Source organism: Sinohyriopsis cumingii, unplaced genomic scaffold (assembly GCF_028554795.1).
Source record: "Sinohyriopsis cumingii isolate HCF-2022 unplaced genomic scaffold, ASM2855479v2 utg000622l, whole genome shotgun sequence".
Classification (NCBI taxonomy): domain Eukaryota; kingdom Metazoa; phylum Mollusca; class Bivalvia; order Unionida; family Unionidae; genus Sinohyriopsis; species Sinohyriopsis cumingii.
This window is the reverse complement of record NW_028315918.1, coordinates 2,495,001-2,516,614: the sequence shown is the minus strand read 5'-3', so window position 1 is coordinate 2,516,614 and position 21,614 is coordinate 2,495,001. Positions and strand designations below refer to the sequence as shown.

General features: G+C 36.1%; 1 protein-coding gene across 1 annotated transcript in view; it reads left to right on the top strand.

Annotated features, from left to right (window-relative positions):
- The first annotated feature begins 1,831 nt into the window (after window positions 1–1,831).
- Window positions 1,832–21,614, top strand: part of LOC149773672 (uncharacterized) — a 39,593-nt gene continuing 19,810 nt past the window's right edge. Inside the window, exons 1-3 of the mRNA XM_089946248.1 lie at window positions 1,832–3,262; window positions 3,549–3,929; window positions 6,491–6,958. Coding sequence (XP_089802374.1) covers window positions 2,437–3,262; window positions 3,549–3,929; window positions 6,491–6,958 — 1,675 coding nt within the window. The 5' untranslated portion in view covers window positions 1,832–2,436. The remainder of the gene's footprint in view (window positions 3,263–3,548; window positions 3,930–6,490; window positions 6,959–21,614) is intronic.

Below are 21,614 nucleotides of genomic sequence, written 5' to 3'. Positions count from 1 at the left end.
TTTTAGATCGTGATGTATTATGAACTCAGTATTATAGCTCGATAGATTATGCACTAAATATCACACAGTTTGCTATAGTAAGTACATACACATGTATTGCCTTTAGAAATGAGTGGTATTGTAACTCACCCAAAATAACTGGGGTATTTAAAGATATACTGGGATTAACTGGTACCAGGTCGATAACACCAAACATTTTCTAATGTTGTTGATTCAAACTTTAGTCATGCATACACTATTTTAGGTTAGGTTTTAAATGAATATGTATAAATATGTATACATCTTCTGTCGTTATTTTTAGAATGAGGAACAGTAGATGTTTTATTTAACTTGTGGAAATGGGCTAATGAAAGCAGATGTTTTGAAAACATTGATTTTATTATTTTTTGGCTTCCATCCTTACGCTATTTGCTTCATGTGATAAAGCAAGACACTTAAATTACGTTTTATTTTTAATCTTTTTGTAATTTGAATGTTTGTGAACACAATATGGCTGTTTGTTTAACCCAATCGCAGATTATATATACAATTAGGAAATTACTGAAAATACATTTTGTTTTGTTTTCAAGTAGAGGTTTAATCACGTCTACTTTATGTCTCCTCAATGCAAGATGCGATGGACGTGTACAAATTTATATTTAAAACCTTGGCCATGTATAACATTCATTTGATAAAAGACAGTCTCCAATCAGCAAATGTTATTTTCTTTCTAACTGACTTTTAAGTGTATGAATTCTGTCTTCTTCGTCCGTGTCAGTTCAATTGTTGTTGTTGTTGTTATTAATATTACCAAAGGGCAAGTCGGCAAACGTTACGAGTTTATCCAGAGGCCAGTGGTTGCTCAAATTGTCTAACAGTTTCAGTTTCAAAAGACATTTTTTTTTATAACATGGGGGTTTTCATAATAAACTGCATTTCCGAAAGGAAAGCGTTGCATCTTTCATATTTCGTCTGTTTTCTATGCTGTACTCTAATATGGCCTGATTGATTATATTTGGAAGGACAATTTAAGTCCTTTCCTGCCACAGACAGTGAAAAATCTCGAAGATCCTTAACTGCACTGTGTCAGCACCTAGCACCTTCAGATGGTTTTTATTAATGTGGAAGCTTAATTTCTTCAAGTACGTCTGGTTACAAACTGTACATGGATTCTGTCGTCTCGCTGGCTTGAAGGAAAAACAGTGGGTATCCTTGCTGTCCACGCACATTAATAGAATAGAAAAAAAACAAAATGATATTTCTATGGACACTAATAATCTGCAGGCCCTTTAGAATTCTTTTTGACCGCTCCAGTGGCCAAGTGGTTAGAGCGTTGTTCTCGGATGCGGGAGGTAGCGGGTTCGAGCCCCGGTCGATATATATATATATATATATATATATATATATATATATATATATATATATATATATATATATATATATATATATATATATATATATATATATACTGAAATCTGCTCAGCTCCAGAATACCATAGATCAGTCAATAATCACTTAAAATAGATATGACATTATGTAAATACGCGTAGGGGAACAATTAACTAGGAAGGAAAAATAGCATGGCATGTTCTCGAACCCGTGTGCTTGTCACGTATAACAAAATACAGGTTTTAGTATGAGGATTCAGTTCCATTTATTCCAAAACTTGATTAGTGGTTAATTAACTTCTATAGCTTAAAAATAATTAAAATATAATTATGGAAGGAATTCCACATAGTCGGTCAATATGAATACTGACTTTTATGTTGCCGCAGCGTACATATTTTGACCGACACTGTATTCATGACGTCACAAATAAGGCCAAATAAATACCCTGCGCAATGTTGTGAACAACAACATTGAACCTTGACGAGCTACGAGAAACAGGTAAGCGTACTAAAAATGATATCTTCAGGCATAGGAAGGTTAGAAACATTTCAGTATGAGACATTCTCACACTTAAAAGTTTGACTTCAAAAATAACTTTCTATCCTTCGAGTTGCATCATTGAAATGTAAGTGAACAAGTCAAAATGCACATTTTCATTTCTGCAAAATTTGAGCGACATTAATGGACGAGATTCATTTTGAATGTTTTGAGATGGGATGGGTGGGTGGGTGTAAAGTTCATGCATGCAAATGACATTGGCCACGGGGTCCACAATTAAGTCCACCGAGCTTATCCCATGCGATCATAATTTCGTAGTAAAGTGTAAACTTATTAGGATCGGAATGACAAATTAAGATATATAACTTAAATTTATCTCTGGGTCTATCTTAAACACTAGAGGTTAACCTTGGCGGGTGGATGCGAGACTTTAGGGTGGGAGGGCAAAGTCGGAAAGGGTAGGGATGTACTTATAAAACAAACACAGATATAATTATTATTATTATTATTATTATTACTATTATCATTATTATTATTTTATTATTATTGGCAAGATAATACATCCTAGACATGTGTATGGATAAACCAGAGAATATGGACATAATTGCAAGTTCGTCTCTTACGTCACTACATTATTATGTTGGAGAAATTCTGAAATTGGCAAATATGGATAATACAAGAGAGCGCATGAAAAATGAGTGGGCAAGATATATCACCTTCGGATCATTCCCGCGATCTTCCCCTGTCCAACCAACAAGATTAGCCCAATCCGGGTTCTACTATTCAGGTACTGGGGATGAAACTATTTGTTTTTCATGTGGACTGAAGTACAGGAATTGGAAAGAAGGTGATTCGCCATTTGATGTTCACAAGAAACTATCACCTAGTTGTGATTTTGTGAACGGTTCTGGAGACGGAAATATGCCTATACGGAGCAGAGGTACTGATTTTGTTCTCAGTGCAAATTCCCTAACGGGTTTTCAGGATAAAGATAAAGCAGTGACACATTGCAAAATCAGTACAGAAAATGTAAACTCGACCAAGAGAAATGAAAATAAAGTCCAGCCAAAACTGGATAGAACAGAAAATAAGGAACAATCTAGGAATGACGTGAACGCATGGAACACTGAATTGCGGGGCAAGTGCAGTTTTACGCGTATTTCATGTGTTCAAGAAAAAAGTAAGGAATCAGAAAATACCGAAAGCTCACTTTCAGAAAGACCTAACGGACTGCCAGGAATGTTCCAGAATAACATTAAAATCGCCGAGTGTCTTGAGAAACCAAAACATCAGCATTACTCCGCTTTGACAGCGCGTCTCGAATCATTCAGGGGATGGTCCTCTTATCTGCAACAGAAACCGGCTGATCTGGCCGCAGCTGGATTCTACTATGTTGGTAAGCGATGACGTTATTCTTCTCGGGAATTTTTCGCATTTCGAAAACAATATTTTCCTCTTAATGTAGAGTGATAAGTTTAGAATGCCTTTTAGACAAAATATTGATTCCTTGATTGCGGAGGTGATTGCAATTAATTTAAATTTTATATTCTATTTTAATTCTATACTAATTACTCAACTGAGTTAGCATTATCCTCCCTGGAAAATCGGATTTTAAAAAGAGAAATTATAACATGAATTACCATTGTATAAAAGTCTACTGTAAGTTTACGTCTGTTTCACAGGTGTTGGTGACTGCGTGCGATGCTTTTTCTGTGGAGGAGGGTTAAGAAGCTGGGAGGAGGGAGATAACCCTTGGGAAGAGCATGCGCACTGGTACCCTGACTGTGCCTTTCTGAAACAGTGCAAGGGAGACGAATTTGTGTTGAGGCAGTTGACAGGAATAAATCTGAGATCTGACGAGATTTTGGAAATTAAACCACGTGACAATGTGACATCGGAGGAGAAATGTGAAGATATTCCATGTCTCATGACATTAGGGTCCAAGGCCAGGGAAATGGACCCTGAGGATCCAGTGGACTGTCCGGCAGCTCAGAGCATATTAGCCATGGGTTATAATATTGAAATGGTTAGACACGCTATACAGATACTTACCAATAAAAACGGTGAGTGGCGTTCAGAGATGGAAATCGAATACAATCTAAAGTTACGACAATTATTAAGAAGCCTCCATGCACGAGCCCCTCTACCCACTCGACTAACCACGCTTCCCGATAGAAGAGCATGGAACTTAGCCGACGATAGAAGCACTCATGCTTGAAGACTCCATCGGATGGCTATTAGTAAATTAAGCCTTGTTTATATATTATGCCCAACAACCATGCACGAGCAGCTACACTCGGCATAGCCCGCTTGCTAGAGAAAATCAGTGAGCTTAGCCGATGACCGAAGCATTCATGCACGAAGACTAGGTTAGATGACTAAGGTAAGATCAAGGTGAATTACATTGATGCCGCTGCGCGGCAGCACAGGCAAGCCCGGTTCTAAGTTATTTCCAATCTGATTAAAGTGAGATTTACTTAAAATTAGTAGATCGAACCGGCATAGATTAAAGTTCATGTTATTGTCATCTTTGCAGTTTCCGATGACCCTTTCTTTAGTAAACTATCAGATAAAGCGTTGCAGTTTGTGTTGAAGTGTGTGTGTGTGTGTGTGTGTGTGTGTGTGTGTGTCATTAGTAACGTTGTCCTTCGAATTGTTTTCTCCCATTCATAGATATCTAGGCTGTGATTGAAGGTCAACAGAACATGACTTGATATCGGTGTTCTTCAGATCTCCGTTGAGTCGAAGATATCGATTTTAATCCCATTGAAATAATTTCTATGGAATGTCAGCTACATTCATGACAACACTGAAGAGTTTTGGAAAATTATAAGATAAGACTATATCAAACTTCGGTTCGCTAACAATGGAGGAGTTGAATCCTGAACTAAACAAGAGAACTGCAGAAGCTTCACGAAGAAAAGAAGAACTATTAGAAACGTAAGTTAAATATGTAAGCGCGAGTAATTTCTGTAAAAAATGTGCAATTATCATCATGGTTTTTTTTGCTAATATTTTGCTTTCTAATTTTTTTTTAAGCCTCATTCCCAGCACAGAATTTGGCAATAGTACGTTAACGTATTTAACTTTACTCTTAAATATTCTTTAACGGACAAAATGATCAAAGTACACAAACCTACAAGTTTATAAACAAAATAAATTGTTAAAAAAGAAAAGCTGTAATCTGCAGATATTTATTTTTTTTCATTCTATGATTGCTTATTACATTTTATATCAATACCAATGTTTCTAATTAGAGTGATTCTTATATTTTCAGGCTCCCCCGGGGTGGGGGAGAGTAAGGGGCAGATATTATAAGGACATTTCATTCGTAGAAACAATTTAACGATAGTGCAGTCTTACATATTACGACCAACACGTTTAACAAACAAAAATTAACAACAACAAAAATAAACAAACAAGAACAGACTTGCAAGCTCTTATTAAAGTTTAGATAGGGGCGAGTAAATTATACAGTTCTCTCCACTATGTCATTTAAAAACAAAGTTTGTTATGAATATAACATCATTGCTGTGATTATCCTGATACCTGACGCAAAATACCAATGAGACCTTTGTTTTGATGGAAATACAAATCGAGTCTGATTATCTACATGTGTATGTGACTTCGTGAAATGTTTTGTCACTCATGGCATGCATATATGTAAAAATTCTTTATAAAAAACAAACAAAAGAAAACGACTTTTAGTCTGGCTTTTAGCATTTGCTTTTACTTGCAATAGAGCCTGGTAACCGGAGATATGAGAACCCACAAAGACCGATCTTATGTAAAAAAAAAAAAAGAAATAACGTTTAACATGGAAAAGAGAAACTTTAGAATAGAAAGGGCAAAGCAATATCCACACGAATAATTTGGATGTTCAGTAGAAACGTAGGAGTCTAATTTTGTTAACTATCATTCATTTACTTACTGTTTTTATTGTACATACCTATGCATTATTATTCTTTTGAATCAATGTATCGGAAACTAAAGCATTAATTAAAAAATATTCAATATTTAAATGTCAAAATATGATTTTCATGAAAACATTGTATATCACTAATACTGAGAAGCATGTGAGTGCGTGAGTGAGCATGTGAACATGCAAACAAAACCTGTCCCAATACGTTTGATGGGTATAGAGGGGAGGAGGCATTTAATACTCCTATTTTCCCAACATTTCCCAGTTATTATCTGTCTAAACAATGAAGTCATAGGTTCACTGAAAAGTATGGACCGGGTTTTCTTGTCTGTATCTACCCACTAAGCTAAGCATGTTTCTCACAGAAGATAGAAGAGGAATGACTGACAATAGAAGCACTCGTGCATGAAGACTCAGTTGGCTAATTGGAAAGTAAATCATTATATATATATATATATATATATATATATATATATATATATATATATATATATATATATATATATATATATATATATATATATAATTGCTATGTTTCTTTTACTGAAATCCAGTGGCAAAGTCTAAAGCGTCATAAATTACTAATCAGAAAGAAAGTGTCAACGGTAATTGATGATCTGAAGAGAATATCCAAAGCAACTATAATAACACACAGAATGCTGAGATTGGTATTCACATACCGTATTCGTTCTTCTGTTTCAGATCATGGTATTGTTTTATCCACCGATCTAATGGAGATCATATTTGAGCTAGAAGAAAACGAAACGAAATTGCATCCAGCAGAGGATTCTGATCCTAGCAGGTACGCTGCTCAAGTTCCTACCGAGGCCACCGTGCAACATAAGGTCACTAATCATAAAGAACTTTCGGTGGATAAAAACGAGCAGAGTGGCAATGATTCTTCGTTAAATCATGATCATCATGTCAAAGAAAAGAAGAATGACCAAAGCCCAATAAGCAGTTTATCTCCAGAGGAACTAGAATCTCTGTTAGAACAAAACCAGGAACTGAAGGATCAGGCGACCTGCAAGATCTGTATGGATCGGGATGCCTGTATTGTGTTCCTCCCATGTTGTCACATGATGTCCTGCCCTCAATGCGCCCCGGCCCTAAGAAAATGTCCCGTGTGTAGGCAACTTATTAAGGGCACGGTTAGGGCATTCATCTCTTAAATGGACATATAAGCAACAATATTTGACAACGTTCAACTAACTGTGTAAACCTGAGTTTGACTTTGTATTATTGTTCGAGTGACCGTGTCCCATGCAAGTAACATCTAATACGCTGAGTAAATACCTTACTGTTTATGTTTATTCAAATCTATGCGGTAGGGAGTACAGAGCGGTTTAGGTCTATACTGTATACGGATCCTTAACGGCTGGACAAAGTTACTAAGGAGTTCCTGTCTCCGCGTGTGTCCTTTCTCATCGGGTTTATTATTTACCTGTTGTCTGCAACATTGAGAATGCATGTCTGTCAAATCTGTAACTATCATCCACAAGGTTACTTAGTCCTAACAGATTATAAAGTCTGATTTGATCATTAGTTTTTGATTTCATTCTATATTTCCTAACTTGAATATGTGTGATTGGAAAAACAAATATCCTTCCTGTAGAGATATGTTTTGCTTTAATAAGTGATCACAGGTGCAAAGTGAGATCTGGGCTCACATGAAGGTTCTATTAGTGGCTACGTATTTAAAAAGTTGTATCGCACTTGAAATAATTTTGTTTTCTTCCTAAATATGATTATCAACTTCAGACTATTCAAACTCATGCAACTATTGCATGCATTTGGTATTTGTCAGTTTGTTGTTTTATTTATATTGCATAGTACTGAATCCAAAACATATGCCCAATTACATATCATGCTTTGTGTTGATAATTTTTGAAAGTAAGATTGCAAGAATTATCAATTCCGCCATTGCCGGTCCCAACCCCGGATGAGAAAGGAAGAGGGTTGTGCGTAGGTTCAGTATTTCCTGCTGCGTACAAGATTCCTTGCACGCTTAAACAAGAATGTAGACCATATTCTGACATTTCTGAGCGTAACGTAATAAATATTTATGTTATCGTCTGTAATTATCGAAGATAATAATGTCTGTTGCCATCTGGTTCCAAATCTTTGTCATTTGATGTTGTACTAAGTAAGCAGCAACTCGGCGTACTAGAGTTTTAGTTCCGCCCTTTATTAATATCAAATATTGTCACAGAAAATGTTTCATTAGAAAACATAATCATATTGGTTACATTAACCTATTTTTATGACTATGCACTCATTAATAAGCAGAGGATATTGAGTGTCAGGAAAATACAGATGCATTAATGGCATCAATGTACTAATTAATTAGTGGAATTCACTAATTAGCAATGGTAAGATCATAGTGATCTTCGTACTGGAAACGTTTTGTTAACGTTATTTTAACGTTATTTGCGCAGTAAATAAAGACAGCATATGTACATATACAACCCATATCAATTTTGTTCTTATGATTCGCCTCGTTTAGTCCACGAAAAGTGACCAAAGGTAAGTAAAGGCAGCATTGTGCTAGATTGTGCTGCTCACTGCGATCACAATGCAACTTTATCAAGGTATGATCTTGTTCTCAAATTAAGTCTGTTTCCTGTCTCTTTTTTAAGATTTGGAATACATTATTTTAAAAGTGTAATATTGCTTGTTTTTATTTTGATGTATTAATTTTACAACAGCATAAACCGTTAGAAACGTAAAATATCTCACATTTAAAAATTGCTTTATCTGAATAAAAAAATAAATTAAGCATTTATGCACATACAACCCATCCCAGGATTTTTTTTCACCTACCGACTGATTTCACGAAATGAGAATGAAGGTAAATGCAGGATTGTGCCTTTTTTGCCGCTTAGTGCGAGTTGCAATTAAGAGATGCATACATTTGTAATCATGTTTTCGGGGACCGTATTTGAACTTTCAAAACGAGGACACTCTGGAGAGTGAACGTGTCAATCATTTACCTATATACATTTAAAGACCGTAAAGGGTGACATGTTTGTGGAAAAACGGACGAATGGCAGCCTTAACGTGTGCGTGCGTACGTGCGTGTGAGCGAGCGAGCGTGTATATGCGTGCGTGTGTGCGAGCGAGTGAGTGAGTGTATTCCCAAAAAAAGAGTAGACTGTACTTTCTTGGATATGATCTATCACTCGCACGAGTCTGCTGGGAGTATACAATGAAAGAAGTAGCATGACTCGATGAGAAAACGTCCTCAATAAAGCAATTTTCCTTGCATGCTAAAATAAGTATGACATCTGAATCATCTATTAATATTTATGCTATCTGAGCACATGATAATCCGTTAATCTATATATTTCAACTATATTTTAACTAAAATTCACAAGCCATAAGTGAATTCGTCATATTAAAAATAAAGTTAATCTACTTGACTAGATTCTGACAGGTTAATAAGGCCGTAAAACAAAAAAAGTATATTACATGGGATTCGAACTAGAGACCATTGGCGTACACATCCATTAGTCTATTACGGATCCTGCAGATTTGTTGATATTTGTTATGACCTTAGTCACTTTATAAAGGCATGAAAATCGCTATTTGAAATACGTTCCGAAGCTTTAATTTGTGCAGATTGTCTGGAGCATGGCTTACGGCGGTATTCCCTTGTGCTAAATATTCTTTTAAAATCTTTAGCCTCCACCCTTTATAAATATAAAGTGCACAAAGTATAATTTTTAATTCTTTCAATTAGTTGAAAATAAATTAAGTACTGCAAGCAATTCGTTGTTGATTTCTGCAAAATATGTTGACATATTTTGTCTCCTTTAAATTTATTTTTTTAGGATACAAAAACTTTAAACACGGCCAAAAAAAGAAGAAAAAAAACCTGAATTGTCCTTTTTAACACACATAGTTATATCTGCAGTGTGGCAGGTTATAGTGTGTGTGTGTATGTGTGTGATTTGAATTTTTAATGTAACTTTAACGATTTTTCAGTATTATGGCTACGATGTCTGCAATGATGCAGTTTATAGTGATGTCTAGCACTGGGGCATCATGCCGTGCTCATGTGGCATCATGACCCACCCAGTTACATTATCCTGACACCAGGCCCGGGCCGAACAGCCTTTTTTTAATTTTGAAACAAATGTTTTGTTTGAACAAGTACTTGGAGACCCGTGTTTCTTACCCCAGGGCCCGTGATCGCTCTCAAAGGCCGTGTTCTTCATATATAGACGATGCAAGTATTACCTATTAGAAGAAACTATTCCAGATACCATAATAATTAATTTCCCTTGCGAACGCGATGTTGCCGCCATTGTGTAGAATCATATGTTAAGTTTGAATATCCTTCTGAACGCACGTTAAAATCAACAACAAAATTTGACTGTAAATTTCTGTTGTAGAGAGAAAGAAAAAAGAAACGATCTTCGTCTTGATCCTCTATCATTACTAAGTGTTAGAAACTTCATAGGAGAGCAGGAAGTGGGTTATGAGCATTTAACGTTCGTAACTTAATAGTAGTTATATGCTTACTATTAAAAATAAATCAGGACACAACATTTAAACATTATAAAACTGAGAACCCCGAAAACTCGGATATTCTCTTCATGTTCATCCACGCGCATGGTCGTCTCCTCTACCATGGCACGTTTCACGTCCACTTCTATATATGTTTAAGCCGTTCCTGTTCCAGATTATTAAATACAGATGAGCTGATTTTGCCCGAGTGTCAAAAATCTTGGTGCAAATTTAAAATAAGCTAGTCAGAAGCGAAGATCAAAGCTATGTTGAAGCCATATTCTAACCCCAGAATACTTTAAAATGATCATGCTGCGATAGCAGAAATTTCAGTGCTGTTTTACATATCATTATTACGGGTAGCTACATGCTCTGCTTTCACAAACAGGGCTTTACAGATCTTAAACGTGGCAAATTATAAGTGCGTACGTACGTGACTAAATGCAGATAATGTAAAGATTGTGTAGAGATCTGAGCAAAAAATACGAGATAACATCTACTCATTCTATAATTTCGTACACAGCACAGTAATATTATTTGTTTATGTTTACGTGAATACATAAAAAATAGGACAAGGTAAAACCATTACAAGTGTTAGCTTAGTTGGAATGGAGACACAAAATAATCCGTAAATAATTTGATAGCGTTTGCAAACGAAATAGCTAACTTCAGATGAAACTAGACAACCGTTTTAACATTAAGCAATATCAAACACACACACACACGCACACACACACACACACATCGACAAAGTTCTCGAACAGTCAACAAGACAAATGGCTTAAAATAGAAATGATATCATGTGTACACACGTGCGGGAAAACCAATAAGGAAGAAAACAAGAACGTAACAATATTTTCACGCAGTCCTCGTGCTGTTTGGCACGTACAAAACTATAGTGTTATTTTTATGATACCATTCCTTAAAACAATTTCTTCCAAAAACGTATGAGTAATTTCCATCTATAGCTTGAAATGTAATTATGACAGTAATTACATTCATTCTGTCCATATCGAATTTTGAGTTATACATTTTGTTGCTATCGACTGTTGGACCTATAATGTCCTTAAGGGCTCTTGGTAGTGCACAATTCAACACAGGTGGGTGGTGATGGTAATCTGAGTATGAATACATGGCTGCAAATTATGGTGATAGTGATGTCCGATTTCTTTCAGTTAAGTATCATGCACCATTTATCAGTGAGTAAAGCAATATGGTGTATTTATGTAATGAAAATGAAAGCCACTGACACCTATGAATTATCCATCCAGTGGTAAGGAAAGTGGATTTTAAATAAAACTTGGAGAAATTGAACAAAAGCTGTTTTCTGTACATACTCTTTGCAAATAAAATGGATTCTTGTCAGCCCTGAACAACCATGACAGTAGTTCTAAAAGAAGTACAAATGTCTGTATTGGTCATAAGCAGAATTTTATGATAATGACAATAACACAATTCTCAATGTATTTTGATAATAATAATAATAATAATAATAGTGACTTAATTCTAGTCCCAAACATTTTGATGCTCCCAAAAATGAAGTCTATAATATTTGCATTCTCTGCTCATGTATCTATTTGTACATAGTGAACGATCTGTTATTGTACCACAGTTGATAATTCAGTTTTTTAAACTTTAATGATTATTGAATCTTGAGTTTAAATCCCTAACCACTTTCTTGGTATCTTAATAATGGTTTGACGGCAATATGTACGATAGATAAGAATTCTGTATAAATATTTTCTTTTTTTGTAGGCCACCAGCCACATTTAAATGCCTCCATGTATTTTGGTTTTTATAGTATCAATGTCTTTGCAAATGACTACACTGTACAACGTTAAAAATGATTTTATCCAATATTCAAATGTCATACACAAAAGAACATAAATAACTAGTTATCACAAACACAGAAAAATGCATCTAAACCACCACTAACATGTACATAACTAATTGCACAAAATAAGCGTGAACTCTTTCCATGCATGTGGCTATTCGAAACCGTAGAATCCATTTCAGAAAAGCACAGGGATATATACATGAATTCATGTCATATTAAAAGTCATTTAACATGTTGCGCTATATTTCGTTTAACAGTCACGATTAATGACGATCATGACTTGCATCAGAACTCAACGAAGTATCATCTCATTAAATGCAATTGCTCACATATTTATTACCTGATCAGTTTTGTAACTTTTTAAAATGTCTTTTTCTTAGTTTGATTCACGCTTTTCTTGCGGGAAGTACCTTCTCACACACAGATGGAAATGCACACATAACTACAGTATTCTCATATTTGCAATTACATTCAGTTAAACGTACTACGTATGCCTTCATATAATGTTTATTTATAATAAGTAACACTGCAGATGGGTATTCAAACCTAAATACGGATGATACACGAAGATTTAAAACTTGGCGGATTAATGTTTAGAGAAGTCCATGCGTTGACAGTTGAGATGAAAAGAAGTAAAATAAAAAAATGCATATAGGTCATATTTAATATGTATTTCAGGAATGCTTTGCAACTCTCTTTGTTATTATCAGTACCTATCACAACTGTACTTTCAATACTGAAAGTTTTATAGCCATTGGGTTACAGGTATGCGTGCAATACGACCGTTTGTCAAGGGGATGGTAGACTGAAAGAAGACCAATATGGCAACCTCCAGTATCTGAGATCGTGATGTTTGCCACGTGCATTGTATGCAAGGCACAGTGTATATAAAAATTTAACGTTGGTTGCATCTTGATTTGTCTTCATGCAATAAGAACATTACAATGTAATAACTTAATAATAACAATGATGTCATCTGTTGTGCGTAAAATACGATACTGAATTGCTAATGAATATTGAAATGAATATTTAGGTCAATAATATAAAACTGTAAACTCATTGCAAACTGTATGTGATATTTGACTATATTACACCCATCCACCCGTTAGGCAAATGCGTATGACCATAGCCCATAATCTCGTCACAATTTCGTAAAAATAAGGATTCATAAATACTTCGCGTACTGTTTTGAACAACAACATTGAACATTGATGAGCTACGCGAAACAATTAGGTAATTAAATAGGTCAAAAGGCTAGAAACATTTCAGTATGAGACATTCTCACAATTAAAAGTTTGACTTTAAAAATAGCTTTCTGTTCTTCGAGTTGCATCATTGAAATATAAGTGAAAAAGTCTAAATGCTCATTTTCATTTCTGCAAAATTTCTAAGTAATTGATGGACCCAACATCTACTTAAAGTTTAAAATTGATGGACTCCAACATCAACTAAAAGTTTGAAATTGGTGGACTTCCACAGCCACTTAAACTTTGAAATTGGTTGACTCGAACATTCACTGAAAGTTTTCATTGATTTTAATCGGAGTCTGTATTTATGCAGTGAAAATGAAGATCAGTTCTGCCAGGTACGTTACGAATATGACACCATTAAATGACTATTTGATACGCTCTTACGTTTATGGTATGTTTTTATATTTTCAGTGAGGAAATAACCACAAAATCACTGCTCATATATGTACTAACGTGTGTGCGCTCTGTGTACGTGTGATGTTGCTGGAACATTCCTTCGGCATGTGTGTGCGTGTGATGTTGCTGAAATACTCATATACCATGTGTACTAAAGAAATACGATGAAATATGAGATGATTTACAGGCGAAGAAAAACGTTCTTATTCGGAGAAAAGGCCGGGATTATGCTCTCATGTCAGTCCTGACGTGTTACGCTACTATATCGTTCAAATATATCAGATCTAAAGATAGGATTGAGCGGGTTTACACATCTGACACAACCCTTAAGGGTAGGGCTAGCATAGTGGAAGTTGCTTTAGATTAAAAAAAATTAAAAAAAACAATCTGAAATTACGAGAACTAACAAGTATAAGAATGAATGAGATATTTGATCCGAGTATCAATACATTTTGATGGGATTTGAAATAAAACCCATGAGTCATGCCCCGGAACATACAGTTTGTGTCACAACTTGGAAACTGTTGAGATCCCAATCTTCTCTCTCTCTCTCCCTTTATATATATATATATATATATATATATATATATATATATATATATATATATATATATATATATATATATATATATATATATATATATATATATACATGTTTCTAACTTTTTGGCCTATTCATTTACCTACCTGTTTCGTACATGCAGCTTCCTTTTATAGATCATGACCCGGAATTTTTTTCACAGTATATTCTGTCGTGGTCAGCTTGACAAGTAACCATTAAGTTTGACGTATGGGTTAGTCTCGCATTCATTTTTTAATTGTGAGGGGTGGGATCTGCTCTGTTTGGGACATTAGTGGATATTAATTAAGACATAATCGGTTAAAGGTTAGAGACAAAAAGAGAGCGACGTTAAGATAAGGTCAAGCAGCGGAAGATGACACGATTGAGACAAGCCAGATCTAACTTTTGGGAAACCTTGGGCCATTCGAAACAGGTGTCATATAATGATATTTGCCAGAATAGTTATTAATAAAAGCGGACTAGAGAGTATTAGTCTAACTTAGGAGTGTTAAAATTTTAGCGATTAGAGAACGTAATCCTGATTGGTTGAGCTAATCGAGGGGGTGTCCCAGACGGACGTCAAGGTTTTAAGAAATTCACCTCGCGAAATTAGACAGTCTAGATTCCCAGGAAAGCCAGAATATAACTGCGAGGAAAATTAATGCGTAATTTCTCTCGTTAAATAAATCGTCCATGGGACAGGTGGGATGGACATTTGAGAGACCCGAAACCAGAGAAGAGACAAATGGAATTATCTGATTATAAGTGAGCGATGGGCTTGGAAAGGCACAGAGGTATTGTCCCAATTTCATACAATATGTTCATCGATGTAGGTTTGTAATAGTTTAATTTATTCGTTTAAATTCATACTTCAATTTTCATTGAGTTTCGAGCATGATGGTTTGCATACAACTTATCTCGAATGTTATATGATTCATGTATTGTAAGAATATTATAGAATATTTCATTCTCTGACTGTGTTTAGATTTAGCGGTTGCGTGTGTAAAAGAAATCATGAATGGTAGGAATTTCATACATTACTTGAATCTCCATGTAAGAATTCATCTGCCTTAAATAAAATGTATAAGGAAGGGTAAAAATTGATTTTACAATGTCTTTGTCAGTGAATAGCTAATTAGCAAGGCAACATAGTTAGGACGAACAGTGAAGTCCAATAATTAGTTTGTATAATTATGTTGTGAATTATATCAACTGAGAATCGTTGGTGTTAAAATTAGGGATGCATACGACCGACATCGTCAGCTAGTGATTTACAGCATACCTGGGCTCAGTAATAGTTATCAAAGGAGTCTAATTATTTCAGGGTTCCATTTAGGAATGCGTGGAGCAGCTAGGAAAAAAGACATTATTTATCAGGTAGGGTGAGTATATATCAGGTTGCAAGCTGATGATAACGCAGTTCTGTTTAATTATGATAGACGGTGTCTGATGTAAAAGAGAGTGGGAATATTGTTTGATCCCAGGAGAAGAAACATCTGGTACTGTTTGGGTTGGGTGTGTTGTTGTTGTTGTTGTTTTTTTTTGTAGGGTTTAACGCCATTTTTCAGCACACGATAGGCTATATATGGCGGCCAGTATTAATGGTGGAGGAAGAACCCAGAAAAAAAAAACCGATAGAACCACCGACCCACGAAAAGCTACTGGCAAGCTTTCTCACATACCAACATTAGCCGAATCCGAGACTCGAACCCACGCAGACAGAGGTGAGATGGCAGTGATCCGTAACGGAGAGCGCTTTAGACCACTCTGCCACTCGGGGTTCCGTTGGGTTGGGTGTGAGATTTTTATTTGAAAGGAAAAAATAGTTCCATACACGTATGGCACAGTGGGAAAGAGTACGGTCAACTAGGTTAGAGGAACAGAGAGAAGGAAAGAAATACTGCAACACCCATATATCACCAGCATTGACTTGGAAAAGACCAGAAGCAATCGGGTGATGTTGGCATGCAGGCAATTTTAGTTCGATCTGTCAGTCGATTATATAATGAAATTTATTATATCGGTATAATAAAACAGCTAATTGAATTTCGCGTAAATTTTGCATTTATATTTCTAAGAGAAGTTGAATCGTTGAAATGTCATTATTAATTTTATTTTGCTTCTGTACTTGATTGAATTGTTATATTTTACATACGGAGCTAGTGTTGTTCTATTTTATATATCTGCTCAGAGCTCTTTTATAGTGAACTACTGCGGACTAATTGCAAACAAATTCATGAAATTAGAAAAAGTCAAATGATCTTTAAAAAAAATTTTTTAATAATACCAGATTTAAGTTACTGAAAGTAGTAGGTATTGTTGCAGCCTGTACTTAAAGGCGTCTGACTGCATACGTTTCAAAAAATTAACTTTCCCTTAAATTTCTTTGTTTGATTGCAAAGTCAAAAACAATTTAAATTAAGCGCGTGTTCAAACTGATAAGGCTGAAAATAGCATTTAAAGACGACCAAATTTCGGCGCACATAGAGGTTTCTTGGTCTAAAAATAGTTTTAATACATTGTAATATACTCTTCTTTAAGAATGACAGTTTTACTATGCAGTTTAAGAGCAGTAATCTCAATTACCGATTGAAAGTTTACGTTGTAAATCTCTCTCTCTCTCTCTCTCTCTCTCTCTCTCTCTCAATAACAAAAGGAGGATGAGTCCTCAACCTGTTTAATTATACGGTGCATAAACACACTCATCCCAAATTCATATACAAAGCAAGTTTAATGTATTTTAATGCTAATAAGTGAAACTTTCGAGGAGTTTTATCATGAATAAAATAAGACAGATGGACCCATTGACGTAGACGGATCCATATATATATATATATATATATATATATATATATATATATATATATATATATATATATATATATATATATATATATATATATATAGACACAGATGGACCCATTGACGTAGACGGATCCACATATATAGATGGTCAAAGTAAATCCCATAAATCATCAACATAATGACATCATAGATTAAACATAAATAACTGAACAGGTCGCAACTCTTGACTCCATTCCGAAGAATAAAGAGAAAATCAATTGGTAAACGATATATACTTGATAAGAACCGAGTATGGCTCACTAACCCTAGATTTAAAGAACAGTAACAAAAATAGTAAACTGCAGGTTCAACTTGGGTTAGCGATTTGTCTCCTGGGGGGGGGGGGGGCATTAAACTCCAGGACTGCTGTTTTAGGGGGGTTGGGGGGTTAGCGGACTATATTATTTTAACACCAAAATTACAAATTTCCAGCATTCAGGTAGGTTATAAAAATTCGCGCTCTAATGTGTCGACAAAGATCATGTTATATCCACTTATATTAGTTATAAAGTATTAATTATCTTGCTGAAATAGAGTAAAATATTTCTAGTTTGAAAATAAATCCAAGTCCACCCTCCAGGCAAAATAATTGGCTTGTCCTTTAGCGGACAATATTTTGTTCTGAATGCATACAAGAATTGCAGAAAATGTAAAAGATAATTTTTATTTCTAAATTTTGACTTATATTGCCATAACAGATTTTATAAATGTTAAAATAAGTTTGTGCTGGGATGATATCAAGGATGTTTTGTTCATACGAGGCACACCAAACAACATTAAGTAAAACACGTCACATTTGAACATTGTTTGAAAATTTGACAACTTTAAATCAAGTGGTTTTGAAGATGTGAAAATAATGTTTCTCGCCTAGCTGTCATGGTGACCAAGATACATTTGTATGTAGATTGTGACATAATAACTATAGCATCCAATACTTTAATAAAAATGTTACCAGTGCATTTTGGGGAGGGATGTCAAAACATGTATTTACTACCTGATTGCTATGGAGTTTTAATGGTTGCTGTAGAAGTTGTGAAATACAAAACTTGCCTAAAAGTACTCCTCGAATGTTTAACCAAGTATTGTTATTTATTAGGATGTCAAAGAGTATTTTTGATCCAATTGTTACGGGAACTAACATTTTGTCACTTCATAATTGTATGCAGGACAGATTATATATATAGATCGCATGTGTGTGTATGTGAGCATGTCAATTAAATTTATATAAAGTTCTACGATGGAGTAGGCTGGAGAGCTTACAAATTTACATGGTATGAGCCATGGTCAAGCTCATAATCACAGGGCTCAACCCAAGGTCTGTGCTAGACACATTTCTAAGTTTCTTTCGTATTTCCCTTCACACCTATATATAGTTATAGTATGGGGACCTCATCAGTTTCCAAGCGATGACCCAAGAGCAGATCTCCTTCCTTAGGGTCTGCACTGGAAATGTGTCTGATTTATTCTCATGTCCTTCAACCATTATATGGTTCGAAGGTGTGGATCTCAACTAGTTGCAAGTTATGACAGTAGGGGCAAGTACACAACCTAAGGGCCATGGCCTACATTCTGTACTGGATATGGCAGTATGTCTAGTTTTGTCTCATGTCCTTGAGGTCCATATATGGTTTTTGACTGGGGATCTCAACAGTTTCCAAGCTGTGACCCAGGGGAAGCATACCCATGGGGACTATCCCTGGCAAGAACAGACAGTGTAACCCAAAACCTCAACACATATGGCAGAACCCTGGCATTGAAGATGACACAAACCAACCTATAGATTTCCTCATAAAATACTTCAAATATTTATATTTGGGTACAAATCTTAACCATCCAACTATGTGCATGGAAAGACTCCCCCAATCATATTCAAGGCTGAGTCTTTAATGTTGCAGGATATGCACTACATTACTAAAGGAGAGACAGACACACAAGCATTAGGACATAATCCCCACCATTCTAAAAAATGCATGAGGAAAAAAGTCACTGTTAATTTTTATTTAAGCGTTATGATTCTCAATGATAATTATAACAAGATTTCAAACAATATCAAAACATTCAGAAAAATCTCTGATTAGTCGACAAAGTACACCTTCTATGAAACTACTTTTCATGAAATTGGAAACACAAAACAAATTTACATAGTTATATCTGAAAATAAGGCTATAACTTAAACCACGTATGTGACATCAGCAAGACTTTTATAAAGTTTTCAATACTAAGTATACTTTTATAACAACTTTAGATACTTGTTCGTGTCCAAATGTTTGACACGTATTTTATTGGACAGAAATTTGTGTTTTAACAAGGACAACTCTCCCTTAGGATTTCCTGAAATTTTATATTTTTCATATGTTGGAGTAGTGGCCCTTTAAAGTGCCAATGCCGCCGCACGTTTAAAAAGGCATAATAAATCACCTTAATAATACCGAATCTAGAACGATATTGACCCTAAACATACTTGGGTGCCTTTAAAATTAGATAATATCGACGATACATCACATTATGAACCCTTGTACTTATAAGTATCAGTTCTCCTTTTCACCTTCTCCATCCTTCCTGTCCTCTTACTGTGTCGCTCCTTAAACTATTCCCCTTCTCCCGCACATTTTCTCCTGTGTTGGAGACTCACATATCGTGCAAAGGCTCCAATAACTTCCGCATCTTTCTCGTAAAGACGTCTGGACTCCAAAAGACATGACCAACCATTTATAGGTTCCGTCTGGCGGTGCGAAAGCAAGTTTTGACCTGTCCTCTTTTCTCACAGGGATCTGACAATAACTCTTAGACAAATCCATCTTGGAGAAATATTTCGCCTTAGACACGGAGGCGAAAATATGCTCCGGGTTTGGTATTATTTCAACCTGAAATTTCGTCACCTGAATTGACTTTTGATAGTCCAAGCAGAAACGACGGGTGCCATCTTTCTTCTATAACATGATAACTGAGGCACTGTATGGAACGTCTGCCGGTTCGATTACCCTCAGAGAAACCATTCCTCAACTTTCTTCCTTACAACTTCTAGCTTAGCGTGAGGTACAGGACAAAGTTTGCGTTGAATAGATTTGTCGTCTACCAATTCCAAGCTGAATTCGACAAGGGACGTTTTCTCTGACAGTTGCGTTAACACAACTATATATCATGCCAGTAACCCGGCAATAATACTTTGTCTCCCACCTCGTTCTGGAGTGGCTTAGCTCGCCGATTGTATTACTTCGATTGACGAGACTTCGCTTGATTGAGGCTACCTCGTGCCTACGTACAAACTGAATCTAGTTCTTATGTTAGTCAGCGACGTACTGATTGGCAGTACATATCTCTTCAACAGCGTGTTCATCGGTCCACAACTCTCTCAGCACGGCCATGGGACCTTATACCGTTCTCTCATCATACAGGAGCTCGAAAGGGGAAAATCCCAGATTTGCTTGCGGTACCTACCGATATACGAATAACATAGCGGGAAAGTAATGATCCCAATCCTGAGGACGGCCTTAACACAACGTCTCAAGCGTGGAATTCAGAGTCCAATTGAAGCGTTTGACCAATCCGTTGCACTGCGTATGATACTGTGTGGTAGTGACGTGTTTGATCGACATCAGCCGATTCACCTCCCGCATCATGTGACTAATGAAATACGTTCCCTGATCTGTCAGAATTTCCTCGGGGACTCGGACTCGTGACCAGATCCCAAGAATAGCCTCAGCAGCAGTCTCCAAGGCAATTTTACGCAACGGGATAGCTTCCGGATAGCGTGCAGCGTAATCGACGACGGTCAAATTATAGCGATTTCCGCGCGCAGACGCGGATTTTATCAGTTCGATCAAATCCATCGCGACGGGGCAATGGTTCATTGATGAGTGGTGAACATCCCAGAGGAACGGGCTGATAATCCGTTTTCGGCGCAATCCTCTTACACTTGTAGCACAAAAGACACATTGCTTAACGTCTCCTTGGGACCCCGGCCATTAAAATTCTTTTAGGGCGATGGTCATGCGTATTGGCAATTCCCTAGTGTCCCCCAAAGTGACTTTAATATACGAACTTTAGCACTTCATCTGTATTCAATTCAGGCACGAAAGCTTGCTTGATGTACTCGTGACGTTTCTTAGAATGGCTTTACTAGATCCTTTCTTGTACATATGCTTTACCTCGACACTCGGAGTTCTCTTTTCCGTCACCTCTGCAGCGTGTTTATACAACTGCGTCAGTGTTGTGTCTTGCAACAGCAGCTTCTTGAGCTCGGCTGGCAACACGTTACCAACCGTTTGCGTCGTAACCTCAATCGGCTTCAACTTATCATAACGATCCTTGGGCCTGGTGTCCACAACACTCACCGGTACTGGTGTACAGGTCTATGGCTTTTGCTGAGGTAACACATAACGACAACCCAGTATGACATGATGCGACAATCCAGACAAACACGCA